Genomic DNA, 27,763 nt, shown 5'->3' with positions numbered 1-27,763 from the left:
CTACCTTGCCGGCACTAGCCTAGGACGGACCACCGTTCATTCCCCAGTATCCCATATGGTCCCCCAAGCCAGGAGTGATTTTTTTTTTTTTTGGGGGGGCCACACCCGGTAACGCTCAGAGGTTACTCCTGGCTATGCACTTAGAAATCGCTCCTGGTAGGGGCCGGACGGTGGCGCTAAAGGTAAGGTGCCTGCCTTGCCTGCGCTAGCCTTGGACAGACCTCGGTTCGATCCCCCGGTGTCCCATATGGTCCCCCAAGCCAGGAGCAACTTCTGAGCACATAGCCAGGAGTAACCTCTGAGCGTTACCGGGTGTGGCCCCCCCCCAAAAAAAAATCACTCCTGGCTTGGGGGACCATATGGGATACTGGGGAATGAACGGTGGTCCGTCCTAGGCTAGTGCCGGCAAGGTAGACGCCTTACCGCTCCGCCCTAGATTAGCAATTTGATTAAAAAATCTTTTTGTACCTCAGGGTTTACTCCTGGTTCTGTGATCAGAAATAACTCCTGGCAGGCTCATGGGATCTCTGGGTTGCCAGGGATCGAACCTGGGTCAGCCATATTGCAAGGCAAATGCCCTATCCTCTGTACTATCACTCTAGCCCCATGTTCATATTACTAGTCAAAAATCAGAGACAATCAGGGCTTGATGTGAATTAATATGCTATTGGTGTCCGAGCCTTCCTGAAGCCTCATTTGCATAATGCTGTATTTTAATGTCTGGTCTACCCATCCTATAAATTTGAGGTGAAGCTTTCTACTCTGGTTAGTCAGGATGCTTTACTCTGCTTTCATCCGCAGGAAAGACAGATTCAGCTGATTCGAGAAATGCTCATGTGTGACACATCTGGTAGCATTCAACTAAGTGAGGAGCAAAAATCCGCTCTGGCTTTTCTCAACAGAGGCCAACCATCCAGCAATGCGGGGAACAAAAGGTGGGGGCTGCATCTGCTGTTATCTGATGATAGGCAACATAACTGTCAGAAGTTCTTGTTATCTGAACTCTTAAATTTACTGCTTCTGGAATGTGTGCTGAATAAAGCAAAAAAAAAAAAAAAAAAAAAAAAGGGCTTGGGAGAAAGGGTGGAGGAAATAAAGACACAGGGGCCTCCTGTGTCTTTTCTTTTTAAATCTTAGGATTTTGTTTCACAAGGGTAAAATTTTGATGTTTGTGCTAAATTGCAAATCAATAACTAGCCCTGCTCATTTCTAAGAAACCTAAAGGTGAAAGTGGCAGTTCAGCAGTATCTTCAGTAGTGACTCTTCAGAGAGCTCTTGTGGCTCTTGTAGTTTAGAAAGACATTTTGTGAACTAAGCCAGTAATTTTGGTTTCATTGCATTACTATTTAAAGTAGTCTCAACCAGACTTTGAATTTAAAATCTCCGGTACAGTAAGGAGGGAAAGGTAAACATTTTTAGAACTATTTTGTAGGCTTGTTGTTTTACACAGAATCTTTTTTTGTGTGTGTTTGGGTCACACCCAGCAGTGCTCAGGGGTTCCTCCTGGCTCTACACTCAGAAATTTTAGAAATCGCTCCTGGCAGGCTCAGGGGACCATATGGGATGCCGGGATTCGAACTACCATCCTTCTGCATGCAAGGCGAATGCCTTACCTCCATGCTATCTCTCTGGCTTCCTTACACAGAATTTTTATAGCTAAAATATATGGATTTAATTTTTTAGAAAACTTATACCAGCTAATACTGTACTGTAGAAACCACCAATAGTTAAGATCAAATAAAAACTCTATCATGAATTTTTATTAGCCTTGTTTTATAAACTCAGCAGGGAATAGCACCCACATGCCTGGAGATTACTTGCACTGCTGTTCTCAGACCTTTGCTGAAAAAGCAACCATGCTGCATACACTCAAACTCCAGCAGTAAAACCATAAAGCCACCAGGACAGCTCTGGTTTGAGCTTGCAGTTATCTGCACAGGGAGCCAGGCTATGAAATTGCTGATATTACCTGACCAATAGGACTTGTTTGGGTGGTGATGCACTTTACTTTTCACAGTCTTCTGTGTCTAACACTATTGTTTTACTCATCTAGATTATCAACGATTGATGAATCTGGTTCCATTTTATCAGATATAAGCTTTGACAAGACTGACGAATCGCTGGTAATAAACATTATCTACTTTTAGGGCTAGATAGATAATATAGTGGGTAGGGGCCTTGCCTCCTTGCATGTGGGTAACCTGGATTCAATCCCCAGAGTCCCATGTAGTCCCCAAGCCTGCCAGGAATGATTCCTGACTGCAGAACCAGGAGTAAACTTTGAGCGTTGCTGGATGTGACTCCAAAACAAAACCAAGTGTTGGGGCTGGCGAGGTGGCACTAGAGGTAAGGTGTCTACCTTGCAAGCGCTAGCCAAGGAAAGATCACCCCCCAAGCCAGGGGCAATTTCTGAGCGCTTAGCCAGGAGTAACCCCTGAGCATCAAACGGGTGTGGCCCGAAAAACCAAAAAAAAAAAAAAACAAAACAAACAAAAAAAAACCCCAAAAAACCAAGTGTTGTTATTCTTAACCCCTGCTCCCTCAGGAACATATTTATTTTAGGGGGACTCACCCTTTTTTTTTTTTTTACTATTTTATTCTTGTATTACAGGTACAGAGCTATCATCTTTTTATTTTATTTGGGGGCCAGAGCGATAGGCCATTTGCCTTGCACGCGGCTGACCCAGGACGGACCTAGGTTCGATCCCCTGTGTCCCGTATGGTCCCCTGAGCCAGGAGCACTCAGGGGTTACTCCTGGCTCTACACTCAGAAATCGCTCCTGGCAGGCTCGGGGGACCATATGGGATGCCAGGATTCAAAGCACCGTCCTGCATGCAAGGCAAACCCCCCCTACTTCCATGCTATCTCTCTGGCCTTGCTTTCAGTATTCTTTTTTTTTTGTTGTTGTTGTTTTGTTTTTGTTTTTGGGCCAAACCCAGTGAGGCTCAGGGATTACTCCTGGCTCTGTGTTCAGAAATTGCTCCTGGCTTGGGGGACCTTCTGGGACACCGGGGGATCAAACCGCAGTCCATCCTAGGTCAGCAGTTTGCAAAGCAAACCCCTTACCATTACACCCCTGCTATGGCCCTTTCTTTCAGTATTCTATTTTCTTTTTTGGATTTTGGGTCACACCTGGCGGCACTCAGGAGTTACTCATGACTTTACGCTCAGAAATCGCTCCTGGCAAGCTCAGGGGACCATATAGGATGCTGGGATTCAAACCAGTGACCTTCTGCATGCAAGGCAAATGCCTTACCTCCATGCTATCTCTCCAGCCTCTCAGTATTTATTCTATTTTCATTTGTGATTTCATCATTGTGACTAGGATGTGCTTTGGGGTGCTTTTATTTGGGTTTCTTTTTAGCTGCTACTTTCCAGATGTCCAGAATATGGTTGCAAGCATTCTTCAGCTTTGGAAACTCCTCATCAATGATGTCTTTGACTATTACTTCATAATAGGGGTTTTCATTTTTTGTTGGCTTGTTTGTTTTTGGGTCATATTTTCAAGTCCAAATACCGCCTCCAGCTACGAGCTGTCAATCATCAGTCCTTTTTCCTGGCCATGCTCAGAGTGTCTAGATGTATTTACCTCAATTCAGTATGACTTTTTTTTTTTTTTTGGTTTTTGGGCAACACCTGGTGGTGCTCAGGGGTTACTTCTGGCTGTCTGCTCAGAAATAGCTCCTGGCAGGCACGGGGGACCATATGGGACACCGGGATTCGAACCAACCACCTTTGGTCTTGGATCAGCTGCTTGCAAGGAAAACACTGCTGTGCTTTCTCTCCGGGCTCCAGTATGACATTTTTGAGTCCAAATGTTGCCCAGTTTGTAGCCGTGAACTTAATCACTTTAAAATATGAGTTCACACAGCTATGAAAGACCAATTTATATCTTTTGTTTTTAGTAGTGAGGCTATAAATATAAAATTAAGGATTTTGCCCAAAGTTGAATTTATTTAACAGATCTATAAGTCACATGTATTGATTGATTATCTCTTGACCTCGTAATGCACCAACTTATCAATTGAAAATTAGTGAGGGGCCAAAGATACTGGGTTAGGGTGCTTATCTACAAGTAGTTGACCTGGGCTCAATCTCTGGCATTTTATATGGATGATTCCTGAATGCAGACCCAGGAGCATGTGTGCCCCGAGCACTGCTGGGTGTGGCCAAAAATAAGAAAGAAAATAATTAGGGCCCAGAGAGATAGCACAGCGGCGTTTGCCTTGCAAGCAGCCGATCCAGGACCAAAGGTGATTGGTTCGAATCCCGGTGTCCCACATGGTCCCCTGTGCCTGCCAGGAGCTATTTCTGAGCAGACAGCCAGGAGTAACCCCTGAGCACCGCAGGGTGTGGCCCAAAAACCAAAAAAAATTAAAAAAAAAAATAAAAGAATTAATGAGACTTTCTTAGTCAGGGTTTACTTGCTGTTCTTGGGATATATAGACTTGTACCTTATTTCTGAATTAGTTTGATTTTGAGGAAAACTTATTCATCCCTATAATGAGAAGGGAAACATTGATTTAACACTTCAACCATAAACTTTAATCAATTATAGCTAGTATGTTTTGTTTTTTTTTTGGGGGTGGGGGGCATGCCCAGTGGCGCTCAGGGGTCACTCCTGACTGTGATCAGAAATCGCTCCGAGCTTGGGGGACCATATGGGATGCCAAGGATCCTACCCAGGTTCGTCCTGGGTCAGTTGCATGCAAGGCAAATGCCCTACCGCTGCACAATCACTCGGCTCCATATAATTAGTATGTTTGAAGTATTTGCTTTTCTGCTTTTGGAGGCATCTTCGTTTAACTTATGGTGATGTTTCTATTTAAAGGTCATATTTCCATCTTTGATATTTAGGATATTATATTGTTTATGTACCCTTCTGTTACTCCACCCTGGATTTAGGTGTAGCTACCTGAGATACTACACCCTTCCTTTTTTTTTTTGTTTGTTTTTTTTGGGTCACACTCAGTGGTGCTCAGAAGTTACTCCTGGCTCTGCTTAGAAGTCACTCCTGGCAGGCTTGGGGTACCATATGGAATGCCAGGATTCGAACCAGAGTTTATCCTGTATTGGCCGCAAGCAAAGTAAATGCCTTACCAATGTGCTATCACTTGGCCCCTACCCTTCCTATCTTACTTACTGAAAGCTAGCAAACTAAACAATGAATCAGGAGGTTATTAGTTTTCTTTTCTTTTTTTTTTGGTTTTGGTTTTTGGGCCACACCCGGCGGTGCTCAGGGGTTACTCCTGGCTGTCTGCTCAGAAGTAGCTCCTGGCAGGCACAGGTGACTATATGGGACACCGGGATTCGAACCAACCACCTTTGGTCCTGGATCGGCTGCCCCCGCTGTGCTATCTCTCCAGGCCCGGTTATTAGTTTTCTAATGCTAGCACAAGTGATTATTTTTTGTTATTTGTTATGTGATTAGAAGATTTCTGTCAGAATTCAGTATTGTACTAGGAAATAATTGTCATTTTATAGATAGGTTATTTCTGGGATATATAATAAAACTAGAATGTAGTCGTTGGCTTTTAAGTTAGATCTATGATTAATGACAATTTATAACAAGCTGAATAAAAAACCAGTAAGACTTTAAATTCATTCATTTAAATTCATTTAGATTTAAAAGCTACTTTTTACTATACCCAATTCTTTTGAAGTTTTGTGTTTTCGGGGATTACCAGGATTAAGTAATTAACATAGCTACTGAAAATGGTTAAAATAAGTGAAATGTAATTAGAGCATAGTAAAAGACAACTTACTCTTCAAGGGTTAACATCTTTTTAAGACCCAAGGAAATGGGATGATTGTGAGATTAAAATATCGAAACTGGGGCGGTGAGGTGGCGCTAGAGGTAAGGTGTCTGCCTTGCAAGCCCTAGCCAAGGAAGGACCGAGGTTCAATCCCCTGGCGTCCCATATGGTCCCCCCAAGCCAGAGGCAATTTCTGAGCGTGTAGCCAGGAGTGACCCCTGAGCATCAAACGGTGTGGCCCGAAAAACCAAAAAAAAAAAAAATATATATCGAAACTGGAACTTTTTAAGTGATATTATTGCAGAGAACATCTGATGGGTAAATAGCATTCCCTTAAGAGCAAGAGTCCATCTAACATGACCAGTATGGTGCCTAACATTCTGTAAGTTCAAAAACTAATTACAAAAGTAATCAGATCTAAAGGACCAGACACAGGAGAGAATCACGACAGAGCTTGATTCTTTAACCTTGTATTGCCTCTGTGGTATTGGCTCCTGAGTCTATTATAATAGCTTCAATTTTAGAAAGAAAACATGCTAACTTCTATAACTATACCACTTGAATACTTTCTTCCTTTTCTCCCTAAACTATAAGTTAATAGTGATAGCAATCTGCCTCAGGAATCAAGAGCCTTTTTTAAAGTTTACAGTAGGAAAGGCCTAATCCAAGAAAAACATTAATATCATGTAATTGCTTACAGGAATGGGATTCTTCCTTGGTAAAAACATTTAAACTGAAGAAGAGAGAAAAGAGGGTATGTTTGACTTTTATTTTTTTACAATTTAGCAATCGAGGTTTTCTTCAGAAAGTTTGATATGACTTGTCTTCCTTCCAATATCATGTTGCTCTAGCCATTGTTAAACACAAAGTATAAAGAGATCGTGTTTTGGGTGCTATAACTCAAGACAGACCCATTCTATTTTACTGTTCTGGCCAGCTATTTAGTTCCTTCAGTGGAAAAGGATTTCTATAAACTTGATTGATTGATTGGTTTCTGGGTCACACCCAATGGTGCTCAGGGTTTACTCCTGGCTCTGCACTCAGAAATCGCCCCTGGCAGGCCGGGGGCCCACATGGGGTGTCAGGAATTGAACTGGGTACCTCCCAGGTTGGCCACATGCAAGGCAAACACCCTACCGCTGTGGTATTTCTTGGCCCCAGTGAAGTGAAATTTTGTGTGTGTGTGTGTGTGTGTGTGTGTGTTTTTTGGGTCACACCCGGCAGTGCTCAGGGGTTATTCCTGGCTCCAGGCTCAGAAATTGCTCCTGGCAGGCACGGGGGACCATATGGGACACCAGGATTCGAACCAATGACCTCCTGCATGAAAGGCAAATAAATGCCTTATCTCCATGCTATCTCTCCGGCCCTAGTGAAGTGAATTTTTATACAGAACTTCCGTTCTCTATCTATGCTTCAGATGTTATGTGTATATAAAGGGTATACAGAGATCTATTAGTTTTGTGCAAGTTACTTACAGTATTTCCAAAGACTTAATGCCTTTTTTTTTTTTTTTTTTTTTGTGGTTTTTGGGTCACACCCGGAGTGCTCAGGGGTTATTCCTGGCTCCAGGCTCAGAAATTGCTCCAGGCAGGCACGGGGGACCATATGGGACACCGGGATTTGAACCGATGACCTCCTGCATGAAAGGCAAACGCCTTACCTCCATGCTATCTCTCCGGCCCCGACTTAATGCCTTTTGATAGATTTACTGCTCCACTTTTCTGGTGCTATCATCTACATTTTTCTATAGAGTCTTGCTCTAGGGTACTGAGAACTTTTTTTGCATTGGTAAAACTTAAGCTTTATGTAAATACAGGCAGTATAAAGTGCTATTATTTACTTTGTAGCCTGGTCCTTTGGATTTGCATTCAAGTTGTCTAATGGAAGTTTTATTTACTATGCCTCAATTTTTTAAAAAAATCTGAAAAAAAAAAAAAGCCCCCAAAATGAAAACAGAAAACAAAACAAAACAAAACAAAAAAAACAAAATAAAAAACAAAACATGTGTTAATTCTTTTTAATCTCCTCTAGCGCTCTAATAGCCGGCAGTTCATTGATGGTCCCTCTGGACCTATAAAGAAAACTCGCACCACAGTAGACCAGGTAAGAAGAATCAAATCAGAGATTAATGGTCCCAAACACTAAAAATCCAGAGTTGAGCTAGAGCTATAGTAGAGGGTAGGGTGGTTTGCCTTGCACAAGACTTGGCCTGGGTTCAATCCCCGGTGTTGTATATTATCCCTCAACCCCTCCAAGAGTAAGCTCTGTCCACCCCTGGTGACCCAGAAACCACAACCTACCAAAAATCCAGAGTCAACATTGTAGTATTTTGAGAGAGTTATTTCATGAGAGTTTTTCTGTATAATAAAATCCTTATTATCCTTTTGAAAGGAATTGTTCTGATTAAGTAAAAAATGCCATGTTATTGTTTTAAACGCTCAGGGGTTACTCCTGGCTCTGCACTCAGAAATCACTCCTGGCAGGCTCAGGGGACCAAAGGGGATGCAAAGGAATTGAATCCAGGTTGTCTGCTTGCAAGGCAAATGCCCTACCTACTGTGCTATTGCTCTGACTTGTATAAATGTCAGTTTTATGTTTAAGTCTTAAGCTGTTTTTATTTATACCCCTGTGACAAATTTCTGTTATAAATTATGAGACCTTAATTTGAGAGTATTATGGATTAGACCCATAAGTCCTGATTGAGACCCAGGAATTTTTAGGTTTACTCCAAAGCTCCCTATAGTGGCAGGGTTTATGCTGTTCTTGTGCTATCCTCATTACTACTTTTCAGGGTAACGACTCTATAGTAGCCAAAACTACAGTGACTGTTCCCAATGATGGTGGACCCATTGAAGCTGTGTCTACCATTGAGACTGTGCCATATTGGAGCAGAAGCCAAAGAAAAGCAGGTTTGTGTAGGGTTTGGAACTGAATTGTCTCTAAAACTGTGTGTGTGTGTGTGTGTGTGTGTGTGTGTGTGAGAGAGAGAGAGAGAGAGAGAGAGAGAGAGAGAGAGAGAGAGAGAGAGAGAGAGAGAGAGAGACAGACAGACAGACAGACAGGGAGGGAGGGAGAGAGAGAATGTGTCTGTATATATGTGTGTAGAATTGGTTTTAGAGAACTCTCCTGGGGGAACAGCTTGAATGGTTGTATAATTTTTTCACTGCTGAGAACCAAAGAACTATTTATGTCCTGTTCTACTTTTGTTGGGTTTCTTGTTTTGTTTTTTGTTTTTAATTTTTGGCTCACACTTGGCAGCACTTAGGGATTACTCTTGGCTCTATGCACAGAAATTACTTCTGGCAGGCTTGGGGACCATATGGGCATATGGGATGCTGGAGATTGAACCAAGGTTGGCCACATGCAAGGCAAACAACCCTACTAACTTTGTTATTGCTCTGGCACCCTGTTCTACTTTTGACTTGTTAGCCTGGCCTCTGTCACTAGTCACGACTTTACTACACTTGAAAAAAAAAATTTTTTTTGCATAGCCATTACAGTCACTTCTGATTACTACTTATGTTCTATGTATATCAGAATTGGGATTTATGGGGCCAGAGTGATAGCACAGTGGTAGGGTGTTTGCCTTGCACACGGCCAACCCAGAACAGACCCTGGTTCGATTCCCAGCATCCCATATGGTCCCCTGAACCTGCCAGGAGTAATTTCTAAGCGCAGAGCCAGGAATAACCCGAGTGCCATTGGCTGTGACCCAACCCCCCAAAAAAATTGGGATTCAAATTCAGAGAAAAAAGATAAACACTAAACTTAGAAGTGCTTGCTTGTTTTCTAGGTACTTTACAACCTTGGAATAGTGACTCCACCTTGAGCAATAGACCACTGGAATCAAAGACTGAGACAGATGCTTCTGGCACGCCTCAGAGCAGTGGAGGGATGCGCCTGCATTACTTTGTCTCTAAGACGGTAACTCTGTGATTTTTGGGTGCTTTCTATTTTGTTTGGTTTCTACTGTTGGGGGGGGGTCATAGCTGGTGGTGCCCAGGAGTCCACACCAATAGTAGTAGGGAAGGTGGGTGTGTCATATTGGACTAGAACTCAGCATCCCATATTTACATGACTTGTGTTAACCTTGGGAGTGAACCACATCACTAGCAGCACATTTAAGGTTTTCTGTTTTTTGTTTTTTTTTTTTTTCCGGCCACACCTGGTAACACTTGGATTATTTCAGGCTATGCTCTCAGAAATCACTCCCGGCTTGGAGGACTACATGGGATGCCGGGAGATCTAACTATGGTCCTTCCTAGGCTAGCATGCACAAGGCAGACACCTTATGGCTTGTGCCATCGCTCTGGCCCAGGACACCTATTGGTGTCCAGAAGACAGTCTATAAGTTGCTAAGAATTAGACCTGGGCCTCGTATATGCAAAGCATATCTTTTTTTTTTTTTTTAAGTGATTGCTTTAAGCACAATGGGTTTCAGCCATAAAATGCACCCCCACACCAGTGCAACTTTCCCGCCATCATTATACCCCTATTTTTTTTTTTTGTTTTTTGTTTTTTGGGCCACACCCGATGACGCTCAGGGGTTACTCCTGGCTATGCGCTCAGAAGTCGCTCCTGGCTTGGGGGACCATATGGGACGCCGGGGGATCGAACCGCGGTCCATCCTAGGCTAGCGCAGGCAAGGCAGGCACCTTACCTCCAGCGCCACCGCCCGGCCCCTATACCCCTATTTTTTACCTCCCCTCATCCCTGCCTGTCTTTAAGACGGGCATTGTATTTCTCTATCGTTGTCATGATAGCTGTTAGTGTAGTTATTCCTCTAACTGCACTTACCACTCTGTGATGAGCTTGTTATCATGGGCTGATCCTTCCATCTGGGTGTTATTATACTGTCTTTTTTTTTTTTTTTTTGGTTTTTGGGCCACACCCAGCAGTGCTCAGGGGTTACTCCTGGCTGTCTGCTCAGAAATAGCTCCTGGCAGGCACGGGGGACTATATGGGACACCAGGATTCGAACCAACCACCTTTGGTCCTGGATCGGCTGCTTGCAAGGCAAACGCCGCTATGCTATATCTTCGGGCCCCTGTTTTTTATTTTTCTTAAATCCCGCATATGAGTGAAACTATTTTGTGCTTATCTCTCTTCCTCTGACTTATTTCACTCAACATAATAGTCTCCAAATTCATCCATGTATAAGCAAATTTCGTGACTTCATTTCTTCTAACAACTGCAGAGTATTCCATTGTATATACCACACTTTCTTTTTTTTTTTTTTTTTTTTGGTTTTTTTGGTTTTTTTTGGTTTTTGGGTCACACCCGGCGTTGCTCAGGGGTTACTCCTGGCTGTCTGCTCAGAAATAGCTCCTGGCAGGCACGGGGGACCATATGGGACACCGGGATTCGAACCAACCACCTTTGGTCCTGGATTGGCTGCTTGCAAGGCAAACGCCGCTGTGCTATCTCTCCGGGCCCTATACCACACTTTCTTTAGCTACTCCTGTTGTTGGGCATCTGGGTTGTTTACAGAATCTGGATATTGTAAATAGTGCTGCTATGAATATAGGAGTGCAGAAGGATTATTGTATACCCCCTAGGTATATTCCTAGGAGTGGTATTGCTGGATCATATGGGAGCTCAGTGTCCAATTTTTTAAGGAATTCCCATATTGTTTTCCAAAAAGGCAGAACTAGACGGCATTCTCACTGGCAGTGAATGAGAGTTCCTTTTCTCTACATCCACTCTAGCAGTGGTTGTTGTTGTTCTTTGTGATGTGTGCCAGTCTCTGTGGTGTGATACAGTACTTCATTGTTGTTTTGATTTACATCTCCCTTATTATTAGTGATGTGAAGCTTTTTTTTTTTTTTTTTTTTAAGATACAGGGTCTCGCTGTTTTACCCAGGCTGAAGTGCAGTGGCTATTCACAGGCTCGATCGGTATGGGAGCTTTGACCTGCTCCGTTTCCGACCTGGGCCGGTTAGCCCCTCCTTAGGCAACCTGGTGGTCTCCCGCTCCTGGGGGTCACCATATTGATGCCGAACTTAGTGCGGACAACGATTGGCATAGCGCACTACAGCCCAGAACTCCTGGACTCAAGTGATTCCCCGGTCTCAGCCTTTTGAGTAGCTGGAACTACAGGCCTGTGCCACCATGCCCAGCATGAAGCATTTTTTCATGTGCCTTTTGGCCATCTGTATTTCTTTTTTGAGTAAATAACTGTTCATTTCTTCTCCCCACTTTTTGATGGTTAGGTGTTTTTTTTTTCCTTGTTAAGGTCTATCAATACCTTATATATCTTATCTGTATGTTGTGTGAATAGTTTCTCCCAATCAGTGGGTGGCTTTTTTACCCTAGTCACTGTTTCCTTTGAAGTGCAGAAGCTTCTCAGTTTAATGTAATTTTATTTGTTCAATGTTATGGAATGTTTTGCCTATGTTTTCTTCTATATACCTTATAGTTTCGGGTTTGATATTAAGGTCTTTAATTTTGACTTGACCTTTATGCATGGTGTTAGAGGTCGAGTTTGCTTTTTTTGCATGTGGCTGACCCGTTGTCCTAACACCACTTGTTGAAGTGGCTTTCCTTGCTCCATTTTGCATTTCTTGCCCTTTTATCAAAGATTAATTGATTGTAAGTGTGACATTCTGTCTTAATTCCAGTACCATCCTGTTTTAATGATTATTGCTTTGTAGTCCAATTTAACATTGGGGAGAGTGATGCTGCCCTTCTATTTACTCAGAGTTGCTTTAGCTATTCTTGACTGTTGTTCCAGATGAATTTCAGGAGTGTTTGATCCACTCTTTGAAGAATGTCATGGTATTCTTAGAGGGATCAAAGCATTTCTTTTAATTTTATTGTAGAAATAATATATATAAGAAATAAAATTATTTTATTGTGTACAGTTTAATGTTAGAAATTTTTCTTCATCCTCCTAAATCTACTCTCCAAGGATATGGACCATGTGTTTTTATTCTGTGAATAATGCTAAATGAAAACAACTACTTCTTAGAGACATCTGTTTGTACCTTTTAGTGATATATATTTCTATTTTATGCTTGAATGTGACATGTACTAACTTTTATTTTTCTTATTAAAGACCTAAGGAAGGGACCGGGGCCAAAAAGATAGCATAATGGGTAGGACGTTTGCCTTGCTCGTGGCCAACCCAGGTTCCATCTTTGTCATCTCTTAGGGTTTCTCGAGCCTGCTAGGAATAATTTCTGAGCACAGAGCCAGGAGTAACCTATGAATGCCTCCAGGTGTGACCCAAAAACAAAACAAAAAAACCTACCGTATTTTCCGGCATATAAGACGACCAGGCATATAAGACAACCCCCTAATTTTACAGTTAAAACATAGGTTTAGGCCTATATTTGCTGTATAAGACAGAATGTTCCTGTGCTGCAACTGTATCTTCTTCCACAGTGAGCCAATCACAACAAGCAAAGGTCCAAAGATTATACTGTAATAGACGTCCTCTCTTACTCTGGCCAATCTGAGCAGGCTTTTTACAGTGTAGATTCGGTCCAGACATTGTCTAATTTGCATGCATAAAAAGCCTGCTTGGATTAGCTGAGTTAGAGAGGCGGTCCGAGCAGCCTGGCAGTGATTGGTGCAGGATCGAGTTGGAAAATTCGTTTTGTGGCAATATTCAGACAATTTTTGTTTAGCGGCATATTGAAACATTTTTCGGGATATACTCGGCCTATAAGACGACCCCTGATTTTCGGATGACTTCTTTTTTTTTTTTTTTTTTTTGGTTTTTGGGTCACACCTGGCAGTGCTCAGGGGTTATTCCTGGCTCCAGGCTCAGAAATTGCTCCTGGCAGGCACAGGGGACCATATGGGGCGCCGGGATTCGAACCGATGACCTCCTGCATGAAAGGCAAACGCCTTACCTCCATGCTATCTCTCCGGCCCCGGATGACTTCTTTTTGTTTCAAAAGTCTTATATGCCGAAAATACAGTAAGCAAGGGCCAAGTAGTTACAGTATTAAAGTCCTTGTCTTGTATGAAGTAAATTCTTGTTTGATCCCTGACAATATATATGATTCCCAAAACACCAACAACAGTGATCTTTTAGCACTTCTAGGTACCACCCAAAAGCCTAAAAGTAAATAATAAAAATTAAAACCCACTAATAAAGAAATTATTATAAATAAATAATGAATAAATAATAATAATTAAAATGATGGAGGCCCATAGGACCAGACTTGATAGTGACAGTTAACAAACTTGTCAACAAGTTTGAAATTTAACTAAATGCTCAATAAATGTTGGTTGATGATGATGCTTTTCTTTTCTTTTTTTTTTTTTTAACTTTATCAATTGATTGATTGCTTTTGGAGCCACCCAGCAGTGCTCAGAGCTTACTCCTGGCTCTGCACTCAGAAATCGCCCCTGGCAGGCTTGGGGACCATATGGGATGCCAGGAATCAAACCGGTCCCTCCCGGTTTGACCACATGCAAGGCAAAAGCCCTACTGCTGTGCCATCTCTCTGGCCCCTGGTGATGCTCTTCTAATGTATACCAGTTTTTTCATTCTCCTCTATTTTATTCTTAGGTTATTAAGCCTGAATCTTGTGTACCTTGTGGAAAGCGGATAAAATTTGGAAAGTTGTCTCTCAAGTGTCGAGACTGCCGTGTGGTCTCTCATCCAGAATGTCGGGATCGGTGTCCCCTTCCCTGCATTCCCACACTGATGGGAACACCTGTCAAGATTGGAGAGGTATGACTTGTGATTGCCATCCTTGTGTATGACTTCTTTAGCTTTTCTTAAGATATGGGATGCTGGGCCGGGCGGTGGCGCAAGAGGTAAAGTGCCTGCCTTGCCTGCGCTAGCCTTGGACGGACCGCGGTTCGATCCCCCGGCGTCCCATATGGTCCCCCAAGCCAGGAGCAACTTCTGAGCGCATAGCCAGGAGTAACCCCTGAGCGTTACCGGGTGTGGCCCAAAAGCCAAAAAAAAAAAAAAAAGATATGGGATGCTAATTTTTCTTTTAAATTAAAAGAACCCAAGTTGCATTTCCTTTCACAAATTTGCGTAGAAATTGTAAAATATTAACTTGCACCAGAATCCTGTTTGGATCTGGTTATGTTTCGTATCTTTCTAAAACTCTTCTTGTCTGTACTCCTCTTCCTCATCTTATTACCTCATTTGGCTTTTTTTTTCCTTTTTCCCTCTGTACTATATTTTATAAAATTTCAGACATAAAAAATGTTTTAAGTTTAGCATAATTACCTGATTCCTATCATTTAACTACCATGGTTACTAATTCATATCTAATCTTGACTATTAATATCCCTATCTTGTCTTGAAATTTTCAAATAAACTTTTAAGCAAATACTTAATATGATTTTTTATCTGTGAATATGTTTTCTCTTTTTATTAGAGATTCCATAACAGGCTGTAAGATTGTCACTTGTTTCTAAAGATCAGTTTAATTCATTAAGAATGACTTATTAATGGGGCCGGGAAGGTGGCGCTAGAGGTAAAGTGTCTGCTTTGCAAGCGCTAGTGTAGGACGGACCGCAGTTCGATCCCCCGGCGTCCCATATGGTCCCCCCAAGCCAGGGGCGATTTCTGAGCGCATAGCCAGGAGTAACCCCTGAGCGTCAAACGGGTGTGACCCAAAAACAAAAACAAAAAAAGAATGACTTATTAAAAAAAAAAAAGAATGACTTATTGAGGGCCGGAGAGATAGCATGAAGGCAGAGCATTTGCCTTGCATGCAGAAGGATGGTGGTTCGAATCCCAGTTTCCCATAGGTCCCCTGAGCCTGCCAGGAGTGATTTCTGAGCACAGAGCCAGGAGTAACCCCTGAGCACTGCCGGGTGTGACCCAAAAACCAAAAAAAAAAGGATGACTTATTGGACTGAAGTGGTGCTTAAGACTGATGAACCAGTATAAGCTGCATGCTACGGCATATATCCAATGTACTATGTTCTCACTAGGGCCCTGTTATCAATTTTATTAAAAACTTTATTGATGGGGGGCTGAAGCGGTGGCACAAGTGGTAAGGCATTTGCCTTGCAGGCAACTAACTGAGGACTGTTGTTCCATATGGTCCCCCAAGCCAGGGGCTATTTCTAAGCACATAGCTAGGAGTAACCCCTGAGCGTCACCGGTGTGGCCCAACCCAAAAATAGAAACAAAAATGTTACTGATATAATTTTATTATTCTTGATTTTGAAGGCCCTTTGGTTGAAGAGAAGGGGGAGTTGGAGCTAGTGTCTCATTACTTGTTCATGCAAAGTTATGTAGTTAACACCGCCCAGTATAGAGGGAGAAGAAATTGAGGCACTCTACGCTAATATGTGCTTTGGGAATATAAATTTAAAAGTAGACATTATGTTCCAGTCCGAGTATCAGTCTGAAATAGTCTTCATTTGCTTGTCTATGTGATATAAGTAATTGAAATCTCTTCCTTTTCAGGGAATGCTGGCAGATTATGTGTCCCAGACTTCTCCAATGATCCCCTCCATTATCGTCCATTGCGTAAATGAGATTGAGCAGAGAGGGCTGACTGAGGTAAATATAAGCATTAGGAGAGGAGGTTGAGTCTTTGAGTTAACAATTTGGATGTTTCTTTTTTTATTTATTTGAGGGGCACATTGGCAGTGCTCAGAGCTTATTCCTGGCTCCTCACTCAGGAATCACTTGTGGTGGTGCTCAGGGGACCATATGGGATGCTGAGGATTGAACTGAGTGGCCACGCTCAAGGCAAATACCCTACTCACTGTACTATCACTCTGGCCCATGTTTTTCTTTCCTTTTTACTTTTGGCCCAAACCTAATAGTGCTCAGTATGTGGGAATTGTTTCTGGCGGTGCTTAGGGGAACTTTGTGGTTCTGGAGATGAAATCAATTAGGTTATCTGGCCCTAGTTTGAAGCTTCTTAAACAAAAGATTTATTTTGATTACAGACAGGACTGTATCGAATCTCAGGCTGTGACCGGACAGTAAAAGAGCTGAAAGAGAAATTCCTCAGAGTGAAAACTGTACCACTTCTCAGCAAGGTGGATGATATCCATGCCATTTGCAGCCTTTTGAAAGACTTCCTTCGAAACCTTAAAGAACCCCTTCTGACCTTTCGGCTCAACAAGAACTTTATGGAAGCAGCAGGTAAGTCCAATTCTAATAATTAATATAAATCCCACTGGGACAGGATATTTTGATTTTTTGTTTTGTTTTGTTTTTGGCCACACCCGGCAATGCATGGGGGTTACTCCTGGCAGGCTTTGGGGACCATATGGAATGCCAGGGATAGAACCCAGGTTGGCTGCATACAAGGCAAGCACTCTACCAACTGTGCCAATTGCTCCAGCCCTGACGTTTTTTTTAAAGCAATTTATTTATGTATTAATTGATTGGTTTGGGACCACACCTGGCGATGCTCAGGGGTTACTCCTGGCTCTGTGTTCAGAAATCTCTCCTGGCAAGCTTTGGGGATCATAAGGAATCGAACTGGGTCTGTCCAAATGCCTTACCACTGTGCTATCTTTCTAGCCCCCTGACTTTTTTTGGTGGGGGTGTTGGGTCACACCTGGCAGCATTCAGGGGTTACTCCCGGCAGCATTCAGGGGTTACTCCCGGCAGCATTCAGGGGTTACTCCCGGCTCTGCGTTCAGAAATTGTCCCTGGCAGGCTCAGGGGACCATATGGGATGCCGGGATTCAAACAACCATCTCTTCTGGATTGGCTGCATGCAAGGCCAATGCCCTACCACGCTGTGCTATTTCTCCGGCCTCTGACATTTTTTTGTACTCTATTTCCCCTGTCTAAGTACAGTGTCTGAAAATAGTAGGTACTCAATTACTTTGATAAATAAGATTAAAAAGTGTCTGATTATGGAGGATTGGAATGACAAGTAAACTTAGAAGTTATGTGATTAGGGTGTGGCCTCTAAGCAAAAAACAAACCAAAACAAAAAGTATCTTAGTATTGTTTTTGTATTTTTTGGTTTTGGTTTTGGTTTTTGAGCCACATCTGGCTGCACTCAGCCTGGCTCTGCACTCAGAAATCGCCCAGCAGGCCGGCAGGCTCAATAGACCATATGTGATGCTGGGAATCGAATCCTGGTCTCTCCCAAGTTGGTGGCATGTAAGCAAACACCCTACCACTGTGCTATCACTCCAGCCCCCAAGTATTTTAGTATTGAACTGGAGACAGTAGAGTGGGTAGGATACTTGCTTTGCTTGTCTCTGGCCCTTTAATTCTCTGGTCTTTGTTGTCTCTGGTCTTTGATTCTTTGGCAATGCGAACCCTTCCAGGAACAATCTCTGAGAACCAAGCCTGAAGTAAGCCCTAAGCACAGCTGGATGTGGGTCCCTCCCCCACAACAAAAATCTAAGTAGGTCATGAGATATTCTATTGGGTATCACTCTGTCCTTTTTTTTCTTTTCTCCCTTTTATTATTATTATTAATAATAATAATGATTTGGTGCAGGACGTGGTGGTTTGGGCTACATCAGAAAGTGATCTGACCTTGGGATCACTTCTAGTGGTGCTCAGGGATCCAGGTATCAAACTCATCTAGAAAGTATATACTTTTGAGCTATCTCTCCAGTTCTCTTCTCTTCTCTTCTCTCTCCTCCCTCTCTCTCTCTCTCCCCTTCCCCTCCCCCTCTCTCCTCTACTTCCCTTCCTTTCCCTCTCCTTCTTTCCTTCTTTCCTTCTTTCCTTCTTTCCTTCTTTCCTTCCTTCCTTCCTTCCTTCCTTCCTTCCTTCCTTCCTTCCTTCCTTCCTTCCTTCCTCCCTTCCTCCCTTCCTCCCTTCCTCCCTTCCTCCCTTCCTCCCTTCCTCCCTTCCTCCCTTCCTTCCTTCCTTCCTTCCTTCCTTCCTTCCTTCCTTCCTTCCTCCCTCCCTCCCTCCCTCCCTCCTTCCTCCCTCCTATCCTCCCTCCCTCCCTCCTTTCCTTCCTCCCTCCCTCCCTCCCTCCCTCCCTCCTGCACTCTTATACCCAGTGGTGCTCAGATCACTCCTGGCAGGGCCGGAGTGAGAGCACAGCGGTAGGGCATTTGCCTTGCATGTGGATGACCCAGAACAGACTCTGGTTCAATCCCCGGCATCTCATATGGTCCCTTGAGCCTGTCAGGAACAATTTCTTTTTTTTTTTTTTTCTTTTGGTTTTTGGGGCCACACCCGTTTGATGCTCGGGGTTACTCCTGGCTAAGCACTCAGAAATTGCCCCTGGCTTGGGGGGACCATATGGTACGCCAGGGGATCGAACTGCGGTCCTTCCTTGGCTAGCACTTGCAAGGCAGACACCTTACCTTTAGCGCCACCTCGCCGGCCCCAAGAGCAATTTCTTTTCTTTTTTTTTTTTTTTTTAAATTTTTTTTTCTCTTTTCTCTTTCTGTTTTCTTTTTTCTCTTTTTTTATTTTTAATTATGAGAACAAAGGTACAAAGAAAGAGGACAAGGTAAAGTTACAGTGGAAGGACAATCACCCATAACATAATTCTCAGAAGTCCCCTTGCTGATATCTTAACTTTGAAATTTCAGCCAAAGAACATTAAGATAAATAAGACAGAATCCATGTACAATTACTTTGTCCCTCAAGTCCCCAGATTGTAACACATTATAATATTTCTTAACAGTACACAAAGCAATCTAAAGCCATAAAACTTACGTAACTCCTTAAACATTACAGTCATAGTATTTTCTTACATTTCCATATACATGCATATTAGCTTACGTTAACCTCAAATTTTAAGTGAGTTCATTTTAAAGATTAGAGTCAAAGGAGCACAGTAAAAATGGTGTTAGAGTGGCAATTGTTGTTTGCATAGGCCCACCAAAATATGAGGGACATGGAAAGAAATAACCTTGGCCCTAAGTACAAAGAGACCCGACCCCTGAAGTTTCCTGGCATAAGACCAAGTCTAGGCTTCAAGCAAGCTAGATCATCCAATCCAATACATTGTCTGTAGTGCCAACACACTTTTATTTTTCACACAGTCTCTGTTGTTGGTATCATGTTTCTATATTAAAGATCCTGGAATCTGCATATCTTACATTGAAGTCAGGATGTGGAGCATCCTCTCCTTTCACCTCACAATCAAAGGGCAATGCAGGGAGCTCTGTCCTGTAAGCAGGTCGTTGTTGTTGTTAAGTCTTCTCAGTGTTAAGGGAAGTCTCTTTTGAGCAGGTCAAAGTCTGAGCAGTATAGGTCTTCCGTGGTAGAGGATTGCTTCCAGGTGATGTTATAGACCAGCCTGGATGTTTCGTGGATGGCTTCCCTGGTTCAGGGGAGAATGGATTATGCCCTTTCTTCTGAGGTCTGTGCCAGGTCGTTATGTCAATGTTCAGTGTGTAAGGTCCCTCTGCACTACAAGATTTGTGTGTTCCAATCTCTATTAAATAGGATCTTATTTGTATGTATAGTATTTTCCCATTTTAATGTGCCTATGCAAATAAGAAGAGCAATTTCTAAGTACAGAGCCAGGAGTAACCCCTTGAGCACTACTGGGTGTGCCCCTCCCCAAAGAAATCACTCCTGGCAGGCTTGGGGGACCATATGGCAATCCAGGAATCGAACCCAGGTCTGTGCTGGGTTGGCCACATGCAAGGCAAAGATTCTACTTCTGTGTTATCACTCTGGCACCACCAGTTCTCTTTTCTAAACTTTTGATATTTGGTGGTTTTAGGTTGTCATTTTGAATTTGGAGCTGTCTGATTTCTTTTCCTCACACTCCACATTTAGTTATCAGTAGATTTGTCAGCCAAAGCCTTGTAAAATATACCTTAAATCTTAAGTTTTTTTGCTTTTGTTTGTTTTGGGGTTGGTCACACTTGTGCTCAGAGCTAACTCCTTACTGCACACCTCATGGTGTGCAGGAGACCATATGAGGTCCAGGATTCAAAGGTGGGTGAGTTATATATAAGGCAAGTGCTTTGGGGCTGGAAAGATAGCACAGTGGTAGGGCATTTGCCTTGCACGCAGCCGATTCAGGACAGGACGGTGGTTCGAATCCTGGCATCTATGTGGTCTCCCATTCCTGCCAGGAGCAATTTCTGAGTGCAGAGCAAGGAGTAACCCCTGAGTGCCACCGGGTGTGACTCAAAAACAAACAAGCAAGTGCTTTAGTCCCTCTACATGTTTGTTTGTTTGTTTTTTGCTTATTTGTTTTGTTTTTTTTTTTTGGTCCACAGTTGACAGTGCTCTGGAGTTACTCCTGGCTCTGCATTCAGAAATTATTTCTGGCAGGCTCAGAATGCCATCTAGGATGCCAGCGATTGAACCTGGGTTGGCTGTGTATAGGCAAATGCCCTACCTGCTGTGCTATTGCTCCAGCCCCTCTACATGTTTTTTTTTTCTTTTCGTTTTAATTAGATGATATACCATCTCTTGTTGGTATCTTCCAGTGGCTTCCTATCACTCTCAGAATAAAATCCACTGTTTTTCACATGGTCCCAGAGACCTGCTTGATTTGGATTCTGGTTGTATCTCCAACAGCATTTATTTCAGCACTCTTTCTTTCCAGTTACACTATAATATCTGAAATTTTTATGATATAATCAAGCTTGTCCTCACCTTGAGGGCTTCACATTTATTGATGTCTTGGTCTGGAAATAAAGTTTCATGATTTGCTCATTTATATCTTTCAAGGTTTAGGAAGATATTTTGTCCTTGGAAACTTTTCGTCATGACTTTGTCCTAGGGTTTTGTTGTTGTTGTTGTTGTTTTTGGTTTTTGAGTCATGCCTGGTGGCGTTCAGGGGTTATTCCTGGCTCTGTGCTCAGAATCTTTCCTGGCAGGCTCGGGGAACCATATGGGATGCCGGGACTCGAACCACCATTCGTCCTGGATCGGCTGGGTGCAAGGCAAACACCCTACTGCTGTGCTATCTCTCCAGCCCCTGTCCTAGTATTTTCTAACTTCACAATTGCTTATGTTTGTGACTATTTGATAAATATATATTGCTTTCCACCAACTATTCTAGATTGTATGCATATGAGACAGAGTATTTGTTTAGGTCTGCTTTATTCTTGGCACTTAGAAGAGTATCTTGTACAGTAAGCATGTATATGTATGTATGTGTGTATATATATTTGGTTTTTGGGTCATATTTGGTGATGCTCAGAGGTTACTCCTGGCTATGTACTCAGAAGTCGCTTCTGCTCCTGGCTCAGGGGATCATATGGGACACCGGGTATCGAGCCCAGGTCTGTCCTGGGTCAGCCACCTAAAAGACAAAAACCCTACTGCTGTGCTATTGCTCCAGTCCCTGTACTGATACTTTCTTGATGGTTAAAGTCATTGCTGTTGTTGTCTGCTTCCCTAGCACATAAATTGTGAGCCTCTTTGCAGAGCTGGCTTCTGATTTCTGTCTAATATTGAGCTATTGGCCAGTATCCTACTTGATAATGAAACTAGAGTCCAATGCAGTCATGAACTTAATCAAAAGTTTCAGAAGCTTACTATATGGATGAAACTTTTAGGTCGATAACTTGGAAGCCTGCTGTCAAGGGAGAGGATATCTTAGGCCTCTTGGTGTTTCTTTTCATTTACAGAAATCACCGATGAGGACAATAGCATAGCTGCCATGTACCAGGCTGTTGGTGAATTGCCCCGAGCCAACAGAGAGACATTAGCTTTCCTTATGATTCACTTGCAGAGGTGAGTACAGCAGAAATTTGTTTTAGGAGTTAGGAATTTTTCCAAAGGAAAGATAAATGTGGATGTGGGTTAGGGAGGGAACTAGTGGGTGAATTGTTTTCTTGTAGAACTTATATTTCTGCATGCTATCTTCTCATTTAATGCTTTTTGGCTTAGAGTGGCTCAGAGCCCAGACACGAAAATGGATGTGACCAATCTGGCCAAAGTCTTTGGCCCTACAATAGTTGCTCATGCTGTACCCAATCCAGATCCAGTGGTAATGCTACAAGACATCAAGCGTCAACCGAAGGTAAATACACACACACGTCTATTGCGTGTCTAATTACAAACTCTTGTGTGATATAATGACATACCTTGTTGAAGTCTCTTATGCCCTGAGTTTGAGAAACTGATAATGTATTTGGTGATATAGGTGGTAGAGCGCCTGCTCTCACTACCCCTGGAATATTGGAGTCAGTTTATGATGGTGGAACATGAGAACATTGATCCCATGCATGTCATTGAAAACTCAAATGCTTTTTCAACACCACAGACACCAGGTAAGGCCTTCATTGTATTGCTCACAATTGCCTGCTTCAGCTAGAGCTGTTTGAAAATAATAGTTTCAGTAAAATTAAATTTAAAGACAAATTGTATAGCTCTAATATCTTGGGTTTTGGGGTCCCCCAAATTATTCATGTCTTCCTCTTTATATTATTTATTTATTTACTTATTTTGGTTTTGGGGCCAACTAGATGATGCTCAGGACTCTTCTGGCTCTAGGGATTACTCCCGGTTAGCTGCATGCAGAATAAGCACCTTAACCTCTTTACTATTTCTTTGGCCCAGATTGAATCAGGGTTGACTGTGTGCAAGGCAAGTGCCTTACCTGCTGTTATTGTCTCTCTGACCCATCAATATGAATGGTTTTTTGTTGTTGGTTTGTTTTATTTTTCTTTGGTCACACCAGTGGTGATCAGGTGTGATCAGGGATCGAATCCAGGTTGGCTGCATGCAAGGCAAATGCCCTTATCTGCTATACTATTGCTCCAGCCCCTATATGAATATTTTTAATAAGGATATAGTAATAATTTCTATATATAGAAATTTGTTCTTATTTCACTTAGTATGGTGTGGGATCTTCTCAGTTACTACATAATCTAATTTGTCTTTTTTTTCTTTTGGTTTTGGGGTCACACCGGGCAGCGCTCGGGGGTTACTCCTGGCTCTATGATCAGAAATCACTCCTGGCAGGCTCGGGGGGACCATATGGGATGCCGGGATTTGAACCACCGACCTTCTGCATGCAAGGCAAAGCCTTACCTTCATGCTATCTCTCCGGGCCCTAATTTGTCATTTTTATCTTCATAAACTATTTACTGAATTTTTCTATTAAAAATTAATGTTATTTAAAATAAATATAAGTAAATTTCATAAATTTTATTTATTTTCATAAATATAAGTAATGCTGTCATTAACATTTTATATATATATATATATATATTTTTTTTTTTTTTTTAATCTTTTTAACTCCTAGTGATAAAATTCAGGAATGGCAGGCAATTCAAGGATTTTGAGCATTCTTTTTTTTTTTTTTTTTCATGTTTTTACCAACTACATTTGGGGGGGGGGACAACTCCCAAAATGTGTCTTAAACCAGGCTTTTTTGCTTGTTTCTATGCCTCCAACAACATGTTAGGCTGGTTCTAACCTCTCAGCATTGGAGACCTACTTTTTCATTTTTGCAAGTTGTTATTTTTTTTAGTTCTTGGTTTTTGGGCCACACCCAGCGGCGCTCAGGTTATTCTTGGCTAAGCGCTCAGAAATCATTCCTGGCTGGCTCGGGGGACCATATGGGATGCCAGAATTCGAACCGTCCGTCCCAGGTTGGCCCCTTGGAAGGCAAATGCCCTACTGCTACCTCTCTGGCCCCATTTTTTTGCAACTTCTTTTTTATAGGGAGCATATTACTTTTTCTAGTATATGTAAAACTCAAAAGTTCAGATATTAGGTTTGTCAGGTTTAGAGTTCGAAGTTGACATTAATTAGAAAGTGAGCAGAAACTGTTCATGGGCTGTTTTCTGCATAGTTCAAGGGATACTTAAGGGACTTTGCTACATTTTGGACCTAGCAAAACTCTAAAATGCTCCACAGGGTATACAACTTAGACCAGTGATGGCTAACCTTTTTGAGCCCGAGTACCCAAACTGCTGCACAAAACGAAAAAACTTTCTCAAAAGTGCCAGCACGTCAATTAAACCTTAATAACAAGATTTTATTGCAGACCTTCCCAAGTGCTAGTTGCAAGGCCTTTGAGTGCCATAGGTTCGCCATCACGGACTTAGACTAATATTATGCTGTTTTACCCCTCCCTTGCCTTAAAAAATGTCTTAATTCTGGTTGAAGTGAGTTTACTGGGGCCATTGACCACTCCTGAACATCAGCTCCTCAAGACTCCTTCGTCCAGCTCCCTCACACAGAGAGTGCGCTCCACCCTCACCAGGAACACTCCCAGGTATGTGGATTTGCTCTGCTTAGGAAGTGAAATGCAGACTTTCCATCGTACTATAGCTGGTTAAAAGAAAATATGAGTTAGAGCATCACTAGTGGATAGGCTGGAAACAGGATAACTGTTTTGAGTTACTCTCAAAGTGTTTAGAATTTGTTCCTGGTAGTACTCAGGGAATCATGCAGCTCTTTTTTTTTTTTTTTTTGGTTTTGGTTTTGGTTTTGGTTTTTGGATCATACTTGGAGATGATCAGGGGTTACTCCTGGCTCTGAGCTCAGAAATTGCTCCTGCTGGCTTGGGGGACCATATGGGACACCGGGATTTGAACCACTGTCCATCTTGGGTCTGTTGATGGCAAAGCAAATGCCCTACTGCTGTGCTATCTCTCTGGCCCCCTGGAATCATGCAGTTCTGGGAATCAAAATGTGCGTAGCCACATGCAGAGAAAGAGCCTTAACACTTTTGGCCAAGGATCTTTTTATTTTTAGAGTCCAACTTGCACACCATCCTGGTCCTGGCAGGCTGGGGGGTGGGGGTCTATATAGGATGCCGGGGTCATCCTGGGTCATCTGCATACAAGGCAAACTCCTTACTGCTGTGCTATTGCTCCGGCCACTTACTTTACCTCTTAAGCTGTTTCCTTGACCCTCGGACTCAAGTTTTAAATTAGTCTAATGTTCCTTACCATTTTTTCTCTTATCCTAGGTCACAATGAGTAGCTTATAGTGGTTTTTTTTTTTTGGGGGGGGGGAATTCCCTACATTTAGTTGATCATACCAAGTAGTGTTACTTCCCGTTTTCCTCCTTTTATTGCTGTTTCTTCAGTGATTGGAGGTTGCATAACCTTAGTTACAGAGAATGCACATTTTGTTGTGGCATCAGAAATCCCAAAAAACAGTGAATGTGATTCCTCTAGCCTCTCATGCAAGACAAGCATGCCACTCACTGTTCAGTGAGCCCTATGGACTTAGATGCTTTTTATAGGATGCTTCTCCAGTACATTCTCTTTCTCTTTAGATTTGGGAGCAAAAGCAAGTCTGCTACAAATCTAAGAGGACACGGCAGCTTTTTTGATTCTCCAACGCTCAAGTGAAGTCGAGATCCTGCTACCTTCCATCGTTGACTGACTACAAGGAAGAGCACACCTGTACTCTCTGCTCTGAGCCTCCTGTCCTCTCTTCTACTTTTAGTCTTCTTTAGGCTTTTAATCAAATTTAATTGTGCACGGGGGTTTTATTAAAATATATTTCTTTTCTGCCTCAAGTAATGTAATATCAGCACCTGGTGCTGTCTTTGCTGGCACTTTTGATCTTTATGGAATTTCTTAGAAGCGGTGATATCAATGTCTTTTTGATTCTTTTGGGTTCAGGTAGATCCTTTTGACTTTAACTATTACTCATAAAATTAACTTTCTCTGGTATTATTTAGAACAATTTTCATGAACAAATGAGAAAAGCCCTCTCTCTGCTGAGATTGACTTCTCTCATGTTGGGAGGGAAGGGTCAGGAAAGGTTTTGCCAGATTTGGATGGCTTAGTCTGAGAACTTTGCTCCATTATGAAGTGATCTCTTACTTGGAGTCTATCAAATGGGATGGGAAGAGAAAGAATCTACCAGAGATTGGAGTATGCTTAGCTTTAATTTGAATTGATTAGGTTTAATAATATATTTATGTTCTTTTTTTATATATATATTTTTTGAGGGACATAACCAGTGACGCTTTGGAGTTATTCCCATCTCAGTGTTTGTGTGGTTAATTTAAACACACATTCAGGGAGCTGGAGAGATAGCACAATGGTGTGGGGTGTTTGCCTTGCTAGCAGTCAACCTGATATGGACCCGGTTCGATTGCCAGCATCCCATATGGTCTCTAAGCCTGCCAGGGACGATTTCTGAGTGCAGAGCCAGGAGTAGTAACCCCTGGGTGCCACCGGGTGTGGCCCAGAAACCAATCAATCAATAAAGTTAAAAAAAAATACACATACACTTGTTCCTCTTGTCCACTATTGACAAGAACAACTTCTGTCTAGTATCTTCCCTAGCAATTAAGAGTAGGCTATAAGGAAAAATTTGTCAGTATTTTATGTGCCATAGTATAGCAGGTAGGGTGCTTGTCTTGTACATGGCTGACTTGGGTTCCATCCCTATCACCCTGTATGGGTCCCAGAGCCTTTCAGGAGTGACCACGAATAAACCCTGAGCATTTCTGGGTGTAACCCAAATACCAAAAGGGGTGGGGAACACAGTCTTTTAATGTTTTTTGTTTTCTGGTTTTTGTTTGTTTTGGTTTTGGGGTTACACTCAGCTGGGCTCAGGGGTTACTCCTGGCTCTATGCTCAGAAATTGCTCCTGGCAGGCTCGGGAGACCATCCTTCTGCATGCAAGGCAAATGCCATACCTCCATGCTATCTCTGGCTCCAATGTTTTTGTTTTCTTATGGGCAAGAATTACAGGAGATGGGCCCGGAGAGATAGCACAGTGGCGTTTGCCTTGCAAGTAGCCGATCCAGGACCAAAGATGGTTGGTTCGAATCCCAGTGTCCCATATGGTCCCCCGTGCCTGCCAGGAGCTATTTCTGAGAGTAACCCCTGAGCACCGCTGGGTGTGGCCCAAAAACCAAAAAAAAAAAAAAAAAAAGAAAAAAAATTACAGGAGTTTCTCCCAGCAATTTCTGGGATATCATGTTGTACCCAGCGCCCAATATAGTCCTTCGAGTTGTGCCTCTTTCCTTGACCCCAGAACTAGTCATTTTGTTTTTGCACTTTGGATGCTGAAATAGTTATAAAACATGGCCACATTTAGATAAATGTAAGCTTCCTTTTTGGGGGGAGGAGGCTTGGGCCACATCCAGTGGTATCGATGCTCAGGGGTTACTCCCAGTCTGTAATCAGAAATTACTTCTGGTAGTTTTGGGGGACCATATGGGATATCGAA

General features: G+C 42.5%; 1 protein-coding gene across 1 annotated transcript in view; it reads left to right on the top strand.

Annotated features, from left to right (window-relative positions):
- RACGAP1 (Rac GTPase activating protein 1) overlaps positions 1 to 25,923 on the top strand; it is a 46,989-nt gene extending 21,066 nt beyond the window's left edge. The window contains exons 4-17 of the mRNA XM_049783400.1: positions 802 to 935; positions 2,054 to 2,123; positions 6,458 to 6,511; positions 7,789 to 7,860; positions 8,549 to 8,666; positions 9,551 to 9,681; positions 14,282 to 14,446; positions 16,154 to 16,249; positions 16,645 to 16,843; positions 22,237 to 22,342; positions 22,499 to 22,631; positions 22,755 to 22,881; positions 24,728 to 24,836; positions 25,848 to 25,923. Of these exons, the coding sequence (XP_049639357.1) occupies positions 802 to 935; positions 2,054 to 2,123; positions 6,458 to 6,511; positions 7,789 to 7,860; positions 8,549 to 8,666; positions 9,551 to 9,681; positions 14,282 to 14,446; positions 16,154 to 16,249; positions 16,645 to 16,843; positions 22,237 to 22,342; positions 22,499 to 22,631; positions 22,755 to 22,881; positions 24,728 to 24,836; positions 25,848 to 25,923 (1,590 nt within the window). The remainder of the gene's footprint in view (positions 1 to 801; positions 936 to 2,053; positions 2,124 to 6,457; positions 6,512 to 7,788; positions 7,861 to 8,548; positions 8,667 to 9,550; positions 9,682 to 14,281; positions 14,447 to 16,153; positions 16,250 to 16,644; positions 16,844 to 22,236; positions 22,343 to 22,498; positions 22,632 to 22,754; positions 22,882 to 24,727; positions 24,837 to 25,847) is intronic.
- The last annotated feature ends 1,840 nt before the right edge of the window (positions 25,924 to 27,763 follow it).

The sequence above is a fragment of the Suncus etruscus genome, chromosome 11 (genome assembly GCF_024139225.1).
Source record: "Suncus etruscus isolate mSunEtr1 chromosome 11, mSunEtr1.pri.cur, whole genome shotgun sequence".
Lineage (NCBI taxonomy): Eukaryota > Metazoa > Chordata > Mammalia > Eulipotyphla > Soricidae > Suncus > Suncus etruscus.
Note: the sequence above shows the minus strand (reverse complement) of the source record. Positions and strands in the feature narration are given on the sequence as shown.